This window comes from Pinus tabuliformis, chromosome 9, assembly GCF_031772625.1.
Source record: "Pinus tabuliformis cultivar Carrire ecotype Pingquan chromosome 9, CPIR1, whole genome shotgun sequence".
Classification (NCBI taxonomy): domain Eukaryota; kingdom Viridiplantae; phylum Streptophyta; class Pinopsida; order Pinales; family Pinaceae; genus Pinus; species Pinus tabuliformis.
In genome coordinates this window covers 1,540,350,164-1,540,370,083 of record NC_142307.1, presented here as the reverse complement: position 1 = coordinate 1,540,370,083, position 19,920 = coordinate 1,540,350,164, and the positions used below count along the sequence as shown (strand labels likewise).

Sequence of the window (19,920 nt, the reverse complement as noted above, 5' to 3'; positions counted from 1 at the left end):
CTCGCGTAGATCCGGATTTAGGAAAATCCCTACTACTTATTAATGCATTGTTTATAGATTAGATCTACTTTTTATGGTCTTTAAGAAAACATTTAACAGAAATAACCAGTTCACACACTCGGAAAAGATACAGATTCACATAGACTCATAACATAAGCATACACGCATAAATCAAACAGTTATATCAACCAGAAGTTAGCCAAATCCGCAATAATTTAGATTTAACACAGAATTTCAGAATCAAATTATCTTTATTCACTTCCTTCACCAATACATCTAGATCCACCCTGTGCACTCATCTGTAGGGGTCTGCGCACACAGTTGCGGACTTTATTAGGCCTCTGCACACACAGCTGCGGAGCCTCTATCTACCTACAACACCCTTGACTTGGACTTACAGACGCTTCAAGACTTCGTTCTTCAAAACCCCATTACATTCCAGATCCAAAAGTACATACCAAAAACTACTTTCTATCCTTAGAGCCTCGCTCTATTTATACATTCCCATGGTTCGTGGACCATGGGCAAGCCGACTTACTTCCTATTATTCTATATTATTTCTTGGGTGGACAACCCTTTGACTTGACTCATTTACAATTTGCGCTCCGCGCACTTCGTAGAGTCCTTACCATACCTTTCCCAAAATTGCGGGCTTTAAGCCCCAAAACTGTTACGCAGGCCCTCTGCTACCCAACAGTCCCCCAACACAATCATCGTGACTCGTCCCATGTCACTCGTCGATGCAGCGAGACACGCGACCTAGGCACCGCGGTTCACCTCCTTGTGAGTGACACCCTTCATTTTGTTGCTCCTTCTTCGTCTCCTACAATGCTTCTTCCAGCTCTTGCTTCGTGGTTTCTACCAAGTCTCGCAACCGATAATGCTCATTCTGCTCTACTCGGTTAACACAGAACACCCCCTCATAGGATTTTAGCTCTAGTTGGGGTGCCGTATATAGGACCACCTCGTACCAACGCAACCAATTTCTAAGTTCATATCTTCTCTTCACACTGTCTGTTGTAGCTTGTGTTGCAATTTTGCAAGACCATTACTGCTGTCCGCGAGATCCCAATCTTCAAGATACACCAGAGACGACTTGTTAACTGCAATTCCACCAATTGGCTCCATATTCACAGCTTTTCCTTTATCCTTTATGGTTCGTCGACCAGCCCATGGGTAAGGCGACGGCATCCGGACCAGTTCTGCTTCGTGTTTATAAACTTCCGGCACATCCCCTCCCGTCAATGCTGAACTTTGCGTGGTGCCCGCAGCTGTCCACATCATATTCTTCAGAAAGCCTAGCATCTTTGGCCATATCACAACATTCGGCCTTACTCCTTGAGCGCAGATAATGAGGAGTTCCATAGCGGCGGGAAAGCACAATAGCTTAAGGTTCTCAGAAGCGCAGCTTGTTCGGTGAAGGCCTCCCTGTGATTTATAAGTGTTTCAAAATTCAAATTCGTTGGCTCCCGCCTTTTCCGGTGTCCTCATGTTAAGCCTGTGGCAGATCGTTCTAGATCTGGTTCATACCTTGTCTCTTAATTGCCTGCCGCCCACTCCCTTTTTCCATAACTCAGACATCTTTTCATGAATAGTCAGAGCAACGGTCACCTCTCTGCTTGTCAACGTAGTAGCTTATCCTTTTCCACGCAACCGCGACCCTTGTGACGGACCATATCCATGCGCTAGAGCTGTTGAAGGCACCAGACCTAGCCGGCTCTCCTACACTATTAGGACAAGCCGCAACCCTGCTAGCATGGTTGCGTCTGCACCCTAGGACACACAGAAACACAAACTGCGATACGCCATCAAACTCAAAGGAATACGAATGGTGCTCGCAGCCCGGGCTAGTAGGGAAGCGGAAGGCTTGCACGACGGGTGCGACCACCTAACTATCTGTAGAAGGCCTAGTCCTAGCGCTCCACGCAATTGGAAGAGGGCGTGGGACTATAAAACAGGTTGCAGAAAAGCTGCGCAAGGACAGTTGAATGCATCAGACGCAACCGTGCACCAGGGGCTACGCTACCGCGGGGAAGGGATGGAAGGTGACCATTGCAAGTATTGTTCATGACAAGATGTACTATTTAAGAAACAGAGGAGCGGGTGGTGGGCAATTAAGGTGTAAGGATAACCGCCAAATTCGCATTAATGAGCCATGAGGGGGGCAAACTGCCGACTTTGAATTCGAAATTATATATATCAAGCAAGCAAAGGGGCATACCACAAAATTTGATCTTTCGCAGAATAGGACACCCTGGGTTCCAGCTGAAAGGAGCAAGATGAATGACAAGGTACTAAAGGAAAGCTTGTGGTTTCAGGCATTGCCAAAGGAATATCGAGAGTCATTCCTCAGGTCAACAAACCCTACCACAGAAAGTCCACAGAATCCCATGCCGCAGGTAGCCGAACTCCCTAAATCACCCAAGACGTCGTGGACTAAAAAGGACCCCCAAATACCAAGACCAGTGAGGCGGTCGCTGTGAAATCTGCGCTTTAGCAAGCTCACAATGGAAGAAAAGGGAAAAACTGTTACCATTGAAAGCGACGAGGAGGACGAGGGATCCCCGACATATGTCGAAGAAATAAACCCCGACGAGGAAACTGTCCAGCCAATGCGCCATCCCAAGTATGTTCCTCCAAGCAAAGGGAAGGCTAAGGTCCCTCCCAATCTGGATGACATTGACAATATAATCACCACCCTGTCTCTTCTAAAAGGGGTTCCGGTTGAAAGCACGGTGACTGGACGTATTGTGACGATGAAATTTGAAGATTGGGACCTTGCAGATACAAAAAAATTTCCCCATTTGGCGACTAGCGAATTGATGGAGCAGAGTGCGGAAGGGGTGGTTACGACACTTCAGCCAAAGGAATGGTTGCGAAAGGTGGAGAATGCAGGGTTGCTCTGTCTCCTCTCCATTCCCCACTTTCTCCAGCCCCTTATTACAATCTTGGTCATTAGACAGTTGCTGTGTCTGGTACATGACAGATACTTATGGCTTGGCAAACCCATCCGAATCATGCCAGAACTCATACATAGGATCTCACTGCTTCCCTGCGAAGGAAGAGACCCCAGGGAAATTTTCGATAAGAGCGACGATGTGACGATGACCGAAACCTTGAAAAAGAAATATAAGCTGGAGAAAGGGCAGCGAGGGTATGTTATTAATAGTATCTTGGATAGAGCAGTCTGCATTGCTACCCAGTTGCTGGCCAGGAAAGTGATGCGGAAATGCTACGGAACCGAGGTTCCAGCGATCGTCATTGCGCTAGCAGAGGAATGTGCAGCTGGAGAACAATTCAATTGGGCACAGTTCCTTTGTGAAGAATTCCTGACCAACTGTAGGGAGGTCCAAGAGGAGGGAAAGACCTTCCACTATGCATGGCTGCTATTGTCCATTGTGCTGGTTACCACTAACCTACCTGAAGACAGTCAGTTTCCCTCCTTGGACTAGGATTGGCCAGAAGCCGCCAGATTTGCGTCACTTTGGGTGACCAGGGACGCTGAAAGAATCCTAGGCATCAAGATTTTTTGGATACTGATGGAGGCTGATGTTCGACATTGGGTCACCCAGCTACCCCAGTTGTCCACCAAAATCTATGACAATGTGAAACATATAGCTGAGTTTAAAGCAGACATGCACTTTGTCTACATTTGAGCACGCAAGGACCCCGACCAAACATGGACTACACTTCCTTTCATTGCCATTGACGAAGCTATCGATGTAGTATTGGATACTTGGCCACCGGAATGGCACAGACCTGATGCGGTGGTGCGCAATGAGGCCGCCATTAGGAAACAAAAGGCTACAACGAAGCGCGCTGCACAACAAAAGCGGAACGAACAACACGCTGCAGAAGTCCGCGTGGCCCGGGAAGCAACACAAACTTCGATAGACAAAGCACCAGCTGGAATGGTTGTGATGGACGAAACCCATCAGAAGGTGCCCACAGAGCTGGCCACGGAGAGCAGGATGGAAGGTACAACATCAACCACCACGGGTGCGCCCTTAAAACAACCGTTGCTGACAGAACGGACGAAGCCGCGGAAGAAGGCCAAGGCGTCTAAATGGGTTAGAGAATTGACCACCTTGAAGGAGGGCGACCTAGGTGACATAGGGGACACCGTTCGCAAAGCCACCCGAGATGCAATCGATGACGCCATGTCGGAGCAACAACTTGTGTTGGGGGAGCTCCGTGTGCAGCTACAAGAACTTGGGACACGGGCAACGCAGATGGGAACCACCGCTACTCATGGGGTTACAGGTATGTTAGCCACTAAGTAGCTGCTGAAGGCCCAACTGGCCCATACTATCGTGATTCCAGAAGGAGCATTGATAACAGGAAATGAGGAGGACAGAGCTGTGGTAGGACAACTTACGGGGCTGGGACTCAATTTGGCTGCCCTTTTGCGCGAAAGCTTGTACTAGCTCTAGGATAGCACCATGATGGAGATTCACGCTAGGGAGAGGTGCGCGGAACAGGTACTCAACCAATAGAGAATTAATATAGAATAGCTGAGCCTCCAACGGGACGAAGCCGTCGCACAGAGTCAACAAGTGGAGCAAGTGGTAGGGGAAGCATGTTCGCGTGCCCCTGAATTGGAGATTGCGGCCGATTTACCTGTTGGCATATGAATCCACAAGCTGGTTAGTGGGTTCCGTGAAGCAAAGGAGGAGGCCGCAAAGATTCAATTGGAGCTCAGTTTGTAGATTGCAGAGCTGAAGTTGCAGGCACAGCCTTCGACGCCACCATAGGTCACCGAGTAGCACAAAAGCCTCATTAGTTCCGGTTGGGAAAAGATCACACGTTCTATGAAGGAATGCACTGACTTGTTGGCTCAGTCGCTCATTATGCTCACTTCACTCCAGGAAGATCCTACCCTACAACGACTGGAAACCGAGGCAAGAGAGCTCCAGCAAGCCTATGATAATATCAAAGGGACTGCGCAGACGGTTGTGGTTACAAAGTGCTTGCGGATGGTATGGCGTACTCTGTTGATGATATATCTGGAATTCCTCAGTGAGTGTGCTGATCGTTTCATTCAGAAAGTGCATTCCCCGGTCGCTCATTAGAATTTTGGGACATCCAAACCATGTCAACATGTTCTCGAACAAAAATTTCGCCGCTATAGCAGCCGTGCAGTCCTTAACCGGCTGTGCTTCTGCCCACCAGGTCAAATATTCTGTCGCGGTGATGATATAGCATGCACCCGTCTTCCCTTGAGGTGCAATAGGTCCCACGAAGTCGATTGCCCACTTATCGAACGGTTGCAACATCATCTGTGGATTGAGCGGCATTTCATCCCTTCACGATGGTTTCCTAGTCCATTGACATACGTCGCAAGCCCGATAGTATGCTTTTGAGTCTTGATATAGAGTTGGCCACCATAGTCCTGCCCGAAGAATCTTCTGCGCTATGGCACAACCCGTATAATGTCCTCCAGCAACCCCTCCATGTGCTTCGGCCAGGATCTATCCTCGCTCGAATTCAGGTACATATCTGCGTAATATTTCGTCATTGCCCATCTTGTAGAGGTGTCCTGCAATAACAGTAAAGTCTGTTGCACGTATCACTAATTCTTTCTTCTGCTGAACGGAATATCCTTGCAGCGCGGTTCTTATGGTTAAGAAGTGGATTATGTCCTCAAAATGGCCATCCGCGACACGCACTGCATACAACTGTGCATCTGATAGTCCTTCCTCCAAGTTTGTGGGCTCTTCACCGTTCTCAATTCGAGATAGGTGGTCTGGGCCTGCGTTCAGACATCTTGGCTTTACAACGACTTTGAAGTCATATTCTTGAAATAATAACAACCACCTACAAATGCGCCCCCCCAACACAGGCTTATTCACTAGGTATTTTAGCACTGAGTGGTCAGTATACATCTTAAAGTGTCCTCCAAGCAGATAGTGGCGGTATTTTTGGAGCATGTATACCATCGCCAATCCTTCTTGCTCAGTAGTGGAGTAGTTCTTCTCAGCTTTTGACAATCATCGACTTGCAAACGTGATCGGATGATCAATTCCCTCCGCTCCTTCTTGAGTGAGTACTGCGCCCAATGCAATACACAACACGTCACTGTGCACATGAAATTCGATGTTCCATTTTGGAAAGACCAATATAGGGGTTGATGCCATCTTTTCCTTAAGCATTTACAGGCTTCTGTTGCATTCCTCATTCCAACAATAAGTAGCATCCTTCTTCAGCAACTGTTCCATTGGTACCGTGATCTGCGCGTAGCTTTTTATGAACTTCTGATAGTAACCAGTGTGTCCCAGTGTGGCGCGCAGTTGTTTGACACTTCGCGGTGCTTGCAGATTGAGTATGACAATGATCTTTGCTGGATCCACCATCAGACCTTGCTTACAAACCACATGGCCGAGCAGGTTCCCGAAGGGGATGAGGAAAGTACACTTCTTCAAATTTAGCGCAATCTGGTGCCGTCGGCAAGTATCCAGCATTAATCGTAAGCTCACGGTATGTTTCTTAACTAGCCCAAATATGGTCCAATCATCAAGATATACCTCTAAGAACTTGTGTATAAATTCCTTGAATGCAGCTACCACGATGCGGGAGAATATCGTCGGCACGTTATTTAGTCCAAAGGGCATCACCATATACTGAAAACATCCCCATTTGGTGGCGAAAGTTGTCTTACTTCTGTCCTCTGGCGCGATCTTGATCTGGTGGTAACCCGAGAAACTGTCCGTGAAGGAGTAGGCTTCCTATCCTCCCACATTTTCCAGTACTTCGTCTGTAAATGGTGTTGGAAAGGGATCATTGACACATGCATCATTGAGCTTTCTAAGATCGACGTAGATGCAAATTTCACCCTTTTGTTTTTTCTCCTGCACAACCATAGGACTTACCCAGTCGAACTCTTCTACCGGTTCAATTATTCCTGCTGCAAGCATCTTGTCCAACTCTTCACGGACCTTCGCTTTGTATTTTGGATTCAATCAGTAAGGCCGTTGCTTAACTGGCTTTGCATCTGGCTTCAAGGTTATCTTCATCATTCCCAGGTCATCGAGGATCCCTTTTAACTCTGTGATTTTTGTGGGGAATAGATCTTGATATTCTCGAAGCAACTCAACCACCTTTTCCACCGTGGCATCGTCCCAATAGTCTCCCAGCGTTGCATACTTCGGCTCTTCCTCCATTCCGATGTTTACTTGTTTTGTTTTCAGTGGTGCGATGATGTCTAGATCCTCGATTGCTGGTCTGCGCACCTCGCGGCTCCCCTCTGTTTCTGGAATATTGATGTTTCTAGGGTCATCCTCATCGTCTTCTACCTGCACATTGTAACATTCCAGGGCTCGGCTCAACTGTTGCGACCAGTCTGGCTGCACGATTTCTTCTGGTTCCGATGGTATTTTAAAAATAGTGGCCTTTACTACCTGCAACGAGTCGTCCATAGTATCCATCCATTGATCCTCAAAGAGGAACATCTACAGAAACGCTTCGTGTAGAATATCCCATTCGCCTATGCCATGTCGGAGCTCTCTTTCAGTATACCAATTCCTGGGGATGACATCTAGGGTATGATAAAATAAGTGTACCCACTCCTGTTGAGGCTCTTCTCCATAGGCTTGGACCCATCTGGTCAGGTGTATGCGTGGATCATCACGTCCATCATATTTCTCTGTTATGTGCAGTTTCGACCTCCCAAATCTTATCTACATCATGCACCTACAGTCGCGCCAATTCTCGAAGGTTCCTTCGTGTGTGCCCCACCAACGTGCAGGCGTCGTACCAATGCCCATTTCAACGCATCGAACGCTGGTGCTCTGGTACCGTGCTTTCAAATTTGATCAAGAATTGATTTACTACTGTTAGCCCATCATGCATCGATAGTTCACGATCCTAAGCTTTAATGCAACACAATGATTTAGTCACCATATTGCAGTGTAACGTGGTTACCTCATTCAGTCGGTTATGCCATCGCTCATCTTCTTCATCTGAATCTTCGGTGCAGGAGTCTGCATGCTCCCATGATATTCTTCCTTCCACTGTTGGATTGTCCCCCACTTGATGTCGTGTAGTGATTTTGTAAATACAATCTAATTCATCCTCACTTCCTTCGTCGCGCACGGGTTCAATGTAATGCGGTCCTTCAGCCGAGTCTAATGGAATGACTACACGGAGTGACTTCTTCTCAAAGATCATTTTCCGCTTCTTTAAATTAATAACGCCATTCATGTCAGTGGCCCAGTCTATTCCTAATAACACAGGGTAAGGGCTACTTTCATCCACAATTTCGATTACCTCGAAGTCCATTCGGGTACTCAAACCTTCTATCTACCATAATCCCTTGCAGTCTTCCCATGGGCAAGATCTTCTGTTGATTCACCATCCTCAATTGAATAGGAGACCATTACAGCATGGGCTTGCCCATGCGTTCCCACGTCTATCTAGGTAGTACATTTGCATCTGAGCCCAGGTCCAGAATGATTTGATCCATCTCATAGTCACCAATCTGTGCTGTTAGCCACATTTCCTGCCCAGTCCGCGACGCATGTTTTCCCAATTTTCGGATCACACGAGGTTCACTTGACCCTGTGCACCTATTTATCAATTCTTGCAAGCCCTTAACCGCTCTATTGTCGCAAAGCAATTTTATGCATGTCTCTAAAAAGGCAGTCAGCATCGAGGGATCCCTTGGCTTGGATTGATCCCTACTACTTGGGGTAGAGACTGCCACGAAGCTCTCCCTAGCTTCCAGACCTGTCTCCTTGTGAATTCCTACGTCCTCCTTGGTTGGTTTCCCCTTATCCTCTCCTGTGACTGTGCCACTTCTGAGCACCATATTTAGGTTGGGATCTTCTTTGCGCGGTTCGGACCTCATCATCTGGACGTTTTGTGTCGTCGTAGGTTGTGCTGCCTTTTTCTCACGAATCTGCGCTATCAGTGTGGGGCAATCTATCAGTTCATGATCGAATTGTTCGCAGTAAGGGCACGATATTCTGGTCGGATTAGTACAGTCCCGCGCGTAGTGACCTGGTCCTCCGCAGTTGTAACAGATGAGTTGGCCGCGACCCCTTCCTAGCCCCATTCCTCCCCGTCCTCGTCCACGTCCCTGGAACCCACCGCGCGCTATCACCGTGGCTGGATCCTGACCTCGCACTTCAGTCTGCATTCTGTAGGTAGGTGACTGGTCCATCAATAGTTGATAACTACGGCAGTCTCGTTCCTCGTGGCCCACTGATCTGCAAAATTTACAAAATAGCCAATGGGGGGGGGGTTGTCTCATGTTTTATAATAGATGACAGTTGTCCATGGCATGATTTCCTCCCTCCTGACATATCGCTCACTAGAGTGCGGGCGTCGCGCTTGGCCCTGCCTGTGCCTTTGGTCGCAACGACGTTGGTCCCCTCGCTGCCACATAGCTTGCGAAAACTAGACAATGATCTTTATCATGACCCTAGCTTCGACACTTTACACGCCATACTTCCTCCCGGGCTCCTGGGCGAGGTACCTGTTCTTGTTTTAATTTCTGCATTTCTAAACATAGGTTTTGTATTTACGCGTGGATTTGCTGATCTCCCAACCCCGGATCTTGTATCGAAGTTTCGTGCAACCTCATCATTGTCTCTAATGCTTCAACCTGGGTTGAGATCTTTTGCTGTGACAGAGTTGTCCTCAGATGTGGCGTCAGTGACGCCACAAACCACGCGCAGTGCTGCGCATCTGACAACATCATGTTCGCCTCACGGATTGTACTTTTCAATCTCTGATCTAGATCCCACGGAGTTTCACCAGGCATCATCATGATTTCCTTGAACCCTATGATCGACTGCATTTCTGATTTCGACCGGCTAAACTCTTTTTTTAATTCAGTCTGGATCTCCGTTGTTCCCGCATTCGGGTTATCGCTTGAGTACTTTATATACCATGTCAGCGCTCGGTCCTGCAACGCGCTAACTAAGGTAGCCTTCTTGATGTTATCATCCGTAACTCCATGCGCTTCCCATACCGCCGCTACCACGAACCAAAATTGTTCTGGATCTTCACTTCCTGCTCCTTTGAATACCGATAGCTGGATTGCGCTCATCATTCTTAACCTTCGACTTGCGCGTCGATGTTCTATAAACTCGTACTGCTCCTTCTCCAATCAATCTTCAAGCTCTTTCCTTATAGGATTCTAATGTTCCGACATCAGACACCCCTTAGGCAGATCCCGATCCCGGCAACGGAACCATTTGTTGGCTTATAGGGGCCTGACCTAGGTTCAGAAGAGTTATTTAGCCAAACAAATCCCGCAGCTACCGGCCCTTTCGGCAACAGCCTGTGGAGCGCGGACTGAGGTCTCACTCGAGGTAGCAGGGGAGGGTGTTGGAACCAAGTTTCTGCACCCTTGGGATGTCTTGATGTGGTGTGGAAGGTTCGCACACCGTTTTGTGGCTTTGCGCCACTTTGCCTCGCGTAGATCCAGGAAAATCCTTACTACTTATTACTGCATTGTTTATAGATTAGATCTACTTTTTATGGTCTTTAAGCAAACATTTAACAGAAATAACCAGTTCGTGCACCCAGAAAAGATACAGATTCACATAAACTCATAACATAAGCATACGCGCATAGATCAAACAATTATAGTAACCATAAATTAGCCAGATCCACAATATTTCGGATTTAACAGAGAATTTTAGAGTCAACTTATCTTTATTCAATTCTTCCACCAATACATCCAGTTCCGCCCTGCGCACTCAGCTGTAGAGCCTATATCTACCCACCAACACCCTTCACTTTGACTTACAGATGCTTCAAGACTTCGCTCCTAAAAACCCATTACATTACAGATCCAAAAGTACATTTTCAAAAAAATTACTTTCTACCCATAGAGCCTCGCTCTATTTATACATTCCCATGGTCCGCGGACCATGGGCAAGCCGACTTACTTCCTATTATTCTATATTATTTCTTGGGCAGACAACCCTTTGACTCGATCTATTACATTTCACGCTCTACATATTTCGGAATTTTTACAATATTTTTATCCCAATTTATAGGCTCTAAGCCCCCAAAACTGTTACACAGGACCTCCGCTACCCAACAACCAGGGATATGTTAAAGCATGCAAATTGTTTGACATAATTGCCCAACATTTGTAGTTTCCAGGGATTGGTAGATTTGCATCACGAAGCCTAGCTACTAGGTGGGATCTAGCTAAGAATGGTAGTGGGGAATTGAATCTTCACGAATTCCCAATCTTTGTCAAGTCCTTGTCTGGAAAATCGCTTTGCATTGTGGTCAATGAATTGGATGCAATAGAATGGCTTGCAGATAACGTACATAAGATGATAGGGACCTCCGTGAGAGAAATGATATTCCTACACGAGCTGAGACAATTGGTGATGGCTAAAATCCCTATAGATTATGGCATAAAGAAGGAATCCTCTATCTTGCTAGTTGCAGGTCTAAAAGAAGGTGCCAAGGGTGGTGGGGCATCCTCTGCTTCAATGCCCATGTCTTTTAAGGAGGCCATGAAGCCAGATTTCAATCCTAAGTCACACAAAGAGCTCTTGGGTCAGACCTTTGTGGTAGAGCATTCATCAGACACTCCCTCGCTAAAACTGAATGAGCTCATCAATAAGAAAATGACGAAATATTTTAAAAGCCATGCGATTATTTTCCGTTTAATGGATTTTGGCACTCGTCTTCAACTCTGCGGGACTGGGTTCATTAGAACTAGTTCCAAAATATTGAGTTGTTGTTATGTTTGAAGGGTTTCTTTGTAGTTTTCTTTAAAGATCCTAAAGATCGGAAGAGGGTTTTAGACCAGGGTCCCTGGTTTTGGGGCAGAGCGGGTCTCTCAATCCAACCATGGTTTCCAAAGTTTAATCCACTTACTATGAAGTCATTTCCTGTACCCACTTGGGTTATGTTCCCAAACTTGCCCCTCCAATGGATCTTGCCAGATATCTTAGAGGACATCAGAGACTCCATAGGTTGCTTTATCAAGGTTGGAAGTGATTGATTATTAAAGGGCTTCGTAAGCTTTGTCTGCATATGTGTGGAAGTGGACCTCAACGAAGGTTTGCCAGACAAAATTGTCCTCAAGTGGGGAGACAAGGAGTATTCCCAACCTCTGGACTATGAAAACACTGCATTCAAGTGTAGAACCTGCCAACAGCATGGACACCTTCAACATGTGTGTCCCTTTCCAAAAGGGATTGTCAGATCATAGGAGGTGAAGAGAAAAAATTATGGCTGGCAAGAACCAAAGACAACATCAGGTGCTAAGAAATTTGTAGATCAAATGCAAAATAGCTCCCGACAGTAGAAGACAACATTGAACAATACAATACCCTGAGATCTAGGGCAACCCTGAGTTGTATTGCCACAATCCTCAGTGGGAGAAAATATTTCACCAAAAAAGGAGAGGTCTCCAGTTTCAATAGTGACTACAGTTTGCGAGCAAAACCGAATTCATGAGTCAAACCAGTCTAATGGCAGGAAAGGCATAACAATCTCGAATGCTCCGATGGCTATGACAAGTTCTCAAGAAAACGAACATTCAACTTTAATCTTAGTTGTGACAAAAATACACTGATATCCATAATAATAAAAACAAAAATAAACAAAAACGAACAAACAAACATAAATCACTCTGATCTTTGAATCCAAAAATATAATAAAAACTCTCTGATATAATCTATTTATGTGATAACAATATAATGTTTCTTTTAAAGAATAAATACAACAATTTTACCGAAAATAAAAATAAAAAAAACAACAAAAAACACCACCTCCGTAACAAAGGAAATGATACGAAATAAAATTGAATAGTCCTTAAAAGGGAAATAAAACATTAAAGCTTCTACGTTGATTTTTCGCTATCCATTAAGAAAAGATTAAAGCTTCTACGTTGAGTTTTTGCTCTCCAATGAACGTCACTAAATACGCATAACAATACATTATATGTGCGGTCCTTGAAAAACTTAACCACGTTAATGGCTAATGATAACAAACTGAATTTCATGACCGGAAAAGACATAATATTTGTATTCTTTTTATTCTTTTTATGGAAAAGACATAATATTTGTAATATAAAAAAAATTATATAATTATTTAACTGATTTCCCAGTTTAAGTTTTAAATTCTATTCCTATTAAATTATATATATATATATATATATATATATATATATATTAATTTATGGTAGGGTATAATTTTAATACTGGATTTGTTTATTGATTATTATTAGTTTATTATTAATCAATACAAGTTATAATATTTAATTTTGAAAACAAATATTTATTTTTCAATATTATTAAAAAATATATATTTTGAACATTTGATTGGACAATAACTTGAAGGTCTTATTGTAAAGTTTGCTCAATATAATGCCATAATTTGTGGATTCAGTGATAATATTTATGCCATGATTTTAGATATTGATGCAATGAATTTTCATTGTGAAGCTTCATAGAAAAACAACCCAAAATTAAAATCATACTCATGTAAATAACATATATTCAACATTATTATTGTGCACTATAAGTCAAATAAGTATTTGTATAGAAAAATGGATAAGAACCCGATGTAAATAAATATACTTAACAGGAGTACTGCTCACCATTATTTATGTGTTCTCAAACATTTTAATAAAAAGTCAAAATGTATATGTGTAGACTTACTGAAAACATAATTACATTTTAATAAGTAGGAGTCAAAATCTAAATGTGCAAACTTACTAAAAACATAAGCATTTTAATATGTAGGAGTCAAAATATAAATGGGCAACTTACTAAAAGCATAATTCCGACTTAAATAGCAAAAACTAAACTGCCCTACAACACTTGTTTATATAATATTCTAAACATATATACATTCATCAATTATTTAATTTATATAATAAATTAATACATAATATTTTATAAATATATTAATTGTCATGCACTTAATTTATATAAAATTTATAATATATTCACTCTCATACACTTAATTTATACAAAATTTATATGAGTGAGCTAAAATATATTCACTCCATTATACCTAATTTATACAAAATTTATATAAGTAAGCTAAAATATATTCACTCCATTACACCTAATTTATACAAAATTTATATAACTGAACTAAAATATATTCACTTTAATACACTTAAATTATACAAAATTTATATAACTGAGCTAATATATAGTGTGATCACAAATTTTGCTAGGAAAACCATGAAAGTTTATATAACTGAGCTAAAATATATTCACTCTAATACATTTAATTTATACAAAATTTATATAACTGAGATATTGTGAGACAAATTTTGTTAGAAAAGCTATAAAAATTCAAGTAAAATTTTGATAAAATTTAATTTGAAAAAAAAAAAAAAACTAAATTACAACGTCATGCTTCAAGATTTAAAATGTTCTAAATCTATTTTCACCATAAAAACATGATTCAAACACTTTTCATATTAATTAAAAAAACTAATTTTTAACCACAACGACCTAACGCCCTAATATATTGTTCGTTGCGGAAATTCTCCTCGTGGCCAACGAGTCTCAGAGGAGGTTGAATGAATAGATCGCTCGTTTAATTTGTGATCCCATACATTCAATTTCATCTGTCATGCCAATAAACTCTCGTTGTCCAGCCTGCCAACAATGAATGATCGGCAACACTAGCATGTGTATAGAACATGGTCGAAACGATCTTGCCAGTGGAGTTTAATAAATTCAAGACGTACAGCCAGAGCCACTACAGTCCCAAATTTCCAATTGTGGATTATGCACATGACTGCAACAGGTGCATGTAGGCTGTTACCTAGAAATGGTTCCATTTTTCTTGCTTAGTTAGTTGAGCATTTATGGCACAAACTTATAATCCTTAAATGCTAGACGTACAGCCAGAGCCAAGGAGCTTCAACTGCAGATGCAGTCATGCATTATGCAGATGAATGCACTAGGTACCTGCAAAGCTATCACCTATTTTCTGTGATGAGCAGTTGAACATTTATGAGACAACCATGCTAGGGTTGAAAAAAAAATCAAGAGATTAGACTGAAGGATGATTGAGCATATTGTTGGCTCATTAATAATCATCAAAGGGGTCATCTAATGAGGTGGAGGAATTGTTGCCACAGTTAAAATTGACTTGAATCAGGGTAAAAAAATTTCAAAAAATCTTGTAGAGACAGTGTTTGAATCGTGTTTTTGATGATGGAAATGGATTCAGCACCATTAAAAAAGTCTAGGACACTTAAAATTTTGAAATTTAACAACTATAACTTGGATTTACAAAAATCTTTGCCAAATTTTCTCTAAATATAACCAGAATTTCCGTAACTTTTCGTACAACTCCTCCCCTCATTAAACTAAGCGATTATTATCAAATAAAAGATTTAGTCATGGCTGTCTGAGTTGAATATTCACTATCAAATCTGGAGTCTGGAGTACCTTCGGATGCCATTACCATAAATTGGTATATTTTCGTTAGATTTAAATAAGTATAAATTTAATCATAAGTATATGCTATTTGAACTTATTAAGTATAATAATAAATATATACAACCCTACCACGTTAATGATTTTATAGGCTAGAAAATAAAGAGTTGCCCTGTCTGTATCCCATACAGCACTCAAATTCAAAGAAATGCGCACAGCACAATTTAGTGGAAAATAATTGATGATGGCCAACTATTGTTTTTATTTGTCCAGAGGACTTAATCACCATCGATTCGTTATTTCTCCAACTACTCTTCACACGACTAGTTTTTACAGAACATGCTTACCTTTCCATGTATATATATGGTTCAGGGGGCTCTGGCTGATTGTGCCATTATAGTGTAGAATCGAAGGGTGAAGGGGTTTGCTGTGTGGTTCAGCAAACAATGGGTTCCATTAGAGCATTTCTGCTTAATGTTCTTCTCATTGGATTGATAGCGACAATCGGTGCTCGGGAGGAAGAGAAGGATATCGCCGAGAGCCATGGCCCTGGTAAGAATTCTGCTGTCAGTTAATTCTCTTTTGTCTTTCGCTGTTTGTATGGACGAAAGTTTAATGTTACAGCTGTGTGTGAGAAGTCAGTACATCAAACTGAAAAACATACAATAGTTTAGATCTATTTAATTTCAGATTATTCTCACACTCAAACTGAAAATATGTCACTAGAATATGTAACCAGTTTACATCTATTTAATTTCGGATTTAATGTTTCTGCAAGTTTTACACTATAATAAATTGAATAGAACTTATTTAATATTCTCAAAAATATACACATTGTGTAACGATCGAATTATACATATCAATTCGTTGTTGAGCGCTGTGGATACGTAATCACAAATTAAAAAAGAAAAGAAATAGAGTAAAATGGATCCAGCAGAACCCAGACATAGTTATTTGATTAACACTTTGTTTTTCGGTGTTCAGCTGCTCACGTTGACAATTTCGGCGGAGGATTTGGTGGCGGCGGTGGACTCGGAGGTGGTGGTGGGCTAGGTGGAGGAGCTGGTATTGGAATAGGTGGAGGAATCGGCGGAGGTATTGGAAAAGGAGGTGGGTTTGGAGGCGGGATTGGTAAAGGTGGTGGAATTGGAAAAGGTGGCGGATTTGGAGGTGGTATTGGCAAAGGTGGCGGTCTTGGAGGAGGTCAGGGTGGGGACGTCGGTGGCGGAGTCGGCAAGGGCGGAGGATTTGGAGGAGGACACGGCGGAGGAGTTGGTGGTGGAATTGGCAAGGGCGGCGGATTTGGAGGGGGCCACGGGGGAGGGATCGGTGGTGGCATCGGCAAGGGCGGAGGTATTGGAGGGGGCCACGGCGGTGGGATCGGTGGCGGCATAGGCAAGGGCGGAGGTTTTGGAGGGGGCCAAGGCGGAGGCGTCAGTGGTGGAGTCGGCAATGGCGGAGGACTCGGAGGCGGCCATGGCGGAGGACTTGGAGGCGGCCACGGTGGTGGAATCGGCAAGGGTGGAGGTTTTGGAGGAGGCCACGGCGGTGGAATCGGTGGCGGAATCGGCAAGGGCGGAGGTTTTGGAGGAGGCCACGGCAGTGGAATCGGTGGCGGAATCGGCAAAGGCGGAGGCCATGGCGGAGGGATCGGTGGTGGAATCGGCAAGGGCGGAGGGATCGGTGGTGGAATCGGCAAGGGCGGAGGGCTTGGAGGCGGCCATGGCAGTGGAATCGGTGGCGGAATCGGCAAGGGCGGAGGACACGGCGGAGGATTGGGTGGCGGAATTGGCAAAGGGGGAGGTTTTGGAGGAGGCGGAGGTGGCGGAATTGGTACGGGTGGAGGGATTGGAGGTGGAGTTGGCGGCGGTTTGGGTGGCGGAATTGGCAAAGGCGGTGGACTTGGCGGAGGATTTGGTGGCGGAATTGGCAAAGGCGGTGGACTTGGCGGAGGATTGGGAGGCGGGCACGGCGGAGGGATCGGTGGTGGAATTGGCAAAGGTGGTGGCTTTGGCGGTGGAATTGGCAAAGGCGGCGGCGGGTGGCAGCATTCCGGAGCGCCAAGTGATAGCATCAACGATGCGGGCGATAACTAGTTTCCAAAATAATTTTTCCATGGAATATATATATATATATGTCAACGTCATGGATGTATGTTGTTACTGGTCCACCATAATAAAAAGCCATGGAAAATGTTTTAATGTGCTCTCAACGGATGACAAAGTAGATATAATATATTATATGGTTTTATATTATTATTTAAATATTCATTAGGATAGTATATAGTTTTTTTGTTTTTGTTTTTTTAAGGTGATTATGAGTTTTAATAAAACAATATATATAGGTAAGCAATTATTATATTAATATTTCTTATGGTTATGTTAATAGTAAAGAATTAAATTTAAGTAAGAGAAATAACAACTATTTTATTTAATTATCTCCAATTAACTATAATATATCAATTATTATTATAAAAATATTAATATCATTAAAAATATTACTAAATAAATATTATAATTATTGATAAACTATAATGAATCTAAATAGTTTCAAGTTTATTTTATTAAAAACCAAAATTTAAATTATTAAATTTGATAATTAAAAATTAATATAATAATAAATATTTTAAAATTAAAATTAAAATATAAATAAATATTTTTTTGAATATATATATTTTTTAATATCATAAATATAATAATTTTTTTAATATTTATTATCTTATATAAATAAAAGATATTAATTAAAATACATTTATAATTTTATAATATATTAAAGAACATGAGGATTTGTTGTATGAGAACCATGCAATTGCAACTTATATGAAATCATTCAGAGCAGGCTTTTTAATTATTATTAAAAAACTTGAGGTTTTTAATTATCTTTATTTTATTTTTACATTGTTATTATTTTTATGAATTTTTTTATTATTTCCAAATGTAAATGGCGAAGTCAGCAAGATGTCTCAAGTTAAATGATGTCCTAGGGAGGAGCATTATATATTTGTAAATTTATTAAGAAAGAGTTAAATAATTAATAATGGAGTTGTTTTTAGTGTGATTTTTTAGAGTGTGAAGTGAAATTTTGATTTGTGTTATTTAAACTAGTTTTTTCACTATATATTGGTTTAGCTTTTTGAAAAACTCTTAGGGCATTGCTATTGTGCAGGGGTTACCCATCAAACTTGTAATTTCAATGAATTCCTACCAGACTTTAAAGAAATTTAACTAGAAAAATCCACATGAAAAACTTTCCAAAAATTACACTAAAACCACCTAGATTAATAATATTTTTATTATAAATTCAGAAAATATTTCAAAATTTAAAATTTGATATTCATTTTTTTCTTTATCATTAGATTTTACCATATTCTTACCATATTTCCTAAATCTAAAATAGAAATAAAGAAACCCTCAATACTCTTTGTAATTTTACAGAGCATGTTGATCGCTGAAATTGAAAGAGAAAAACATTTGTGAGTATCTTGATAGCTGAAATTGAAAAAGAGAGAAACATCCATAATCTTGAGGCAGATTGCAGATTTTTATGTATTTGTGCATTTAATTGGTGGGCAGCTCGCAAAATCTTTGCAAATGGTTGACAACTTTTTTGGATCTCTGAATCTACAATCGACATTAGCGCTCAGAAAACATACTTTAAATCATCGCATGATAAAATTTAGTTAAAATAAATTTTGAGAACTTTGAAAATTTTGGAGTAAGTAACCGTGCAAAAGAGGAGCCGTCCAAAACAACTACATAGTTCATGACTTATGTAGCAATTTCCTTACTTCTAAAACTGCATCCGAACTATGTACAGGCGTAAAGAGAATGGCTCCTGTTCATAAACCTTGTTACAGGCCAAAAAAGATGGGCTAAACCACACTAAATTCAAAATGTTTACTGTGACAATAAACCTAATTCCCAGAATTTGTAAGAAGAGAAAGAAAGAAAGGAAAATTATTTTAAAGTTTAGGAGGCTAAAAATAGTCAATCGGACAGATTGTTTTTTCATGGTTGATGTATTTGCCCCTTTTTCCTGTGAAACCTCACAATAAACTTTGCGAGTTTCTCGACAAACCCCTAGCTAAATAGATTATCCCAAGAGCTAGCTGCCACCCAGTTGTCTTTGAAAGCCTCACACTCTAAAATGAAATGTTTCTGATGCTTCTATTTCCACTTTTCCAAAAAACAAAAAAACTCATACTCTTAATTTTAATATCTAATCTTTAACCTCTCATCTAAATCTATGTATTTTAAAAATATTTGAAAAATTTAAAAACTACGAATAAAACCATTCAATTAATTCAGATGAAGATTTCAACCACACTTAAAATACCCAATTACCAAGCACTTCATACTTAAAACACCCAAATACCAAGTACTTAATAATTATGTGGCCAGTTGTATTGTTAAATTTTTAACAGCTTTGTTACTATGATATCATTATTGTGTGATATCAAAAAATAATAATAAATAGTATAATATTTATTTAATTAAAAAATATAAAAAAGATAATAAAAAAACAAAATTTAATT

The 19,920-nt window shown here is 41.4% G+C and overlaps 1 protein-coding gene across 1 annotated transcript; it reads left to right on the top strand.

Annotated features, from left to right (window-relative positions):
* Positions 1-15,556: 15,556 nt before the first annotated feature.
* LOC149154494 (uncharacterized) lies at positions 15,557-17,587 on the top strand. Its single transcript, XM_089439232.1, has 2 exons — positions 15,557-15,938; positions 16,371-17,587. Exons 1-2 carry the CDS (start codon positions 15,833-15,835, stop codon positions 17,480-17,482), a joined length of 1,218 nt encoding a protein of 405 aa, XP_089295358.1. The 5' UTR covers positions 15,557-15,832; the 3' UTR covers positions 17,483-17,587.
* Positions 17,588-19,920: the final 2,333 nt, after the last annotated feature.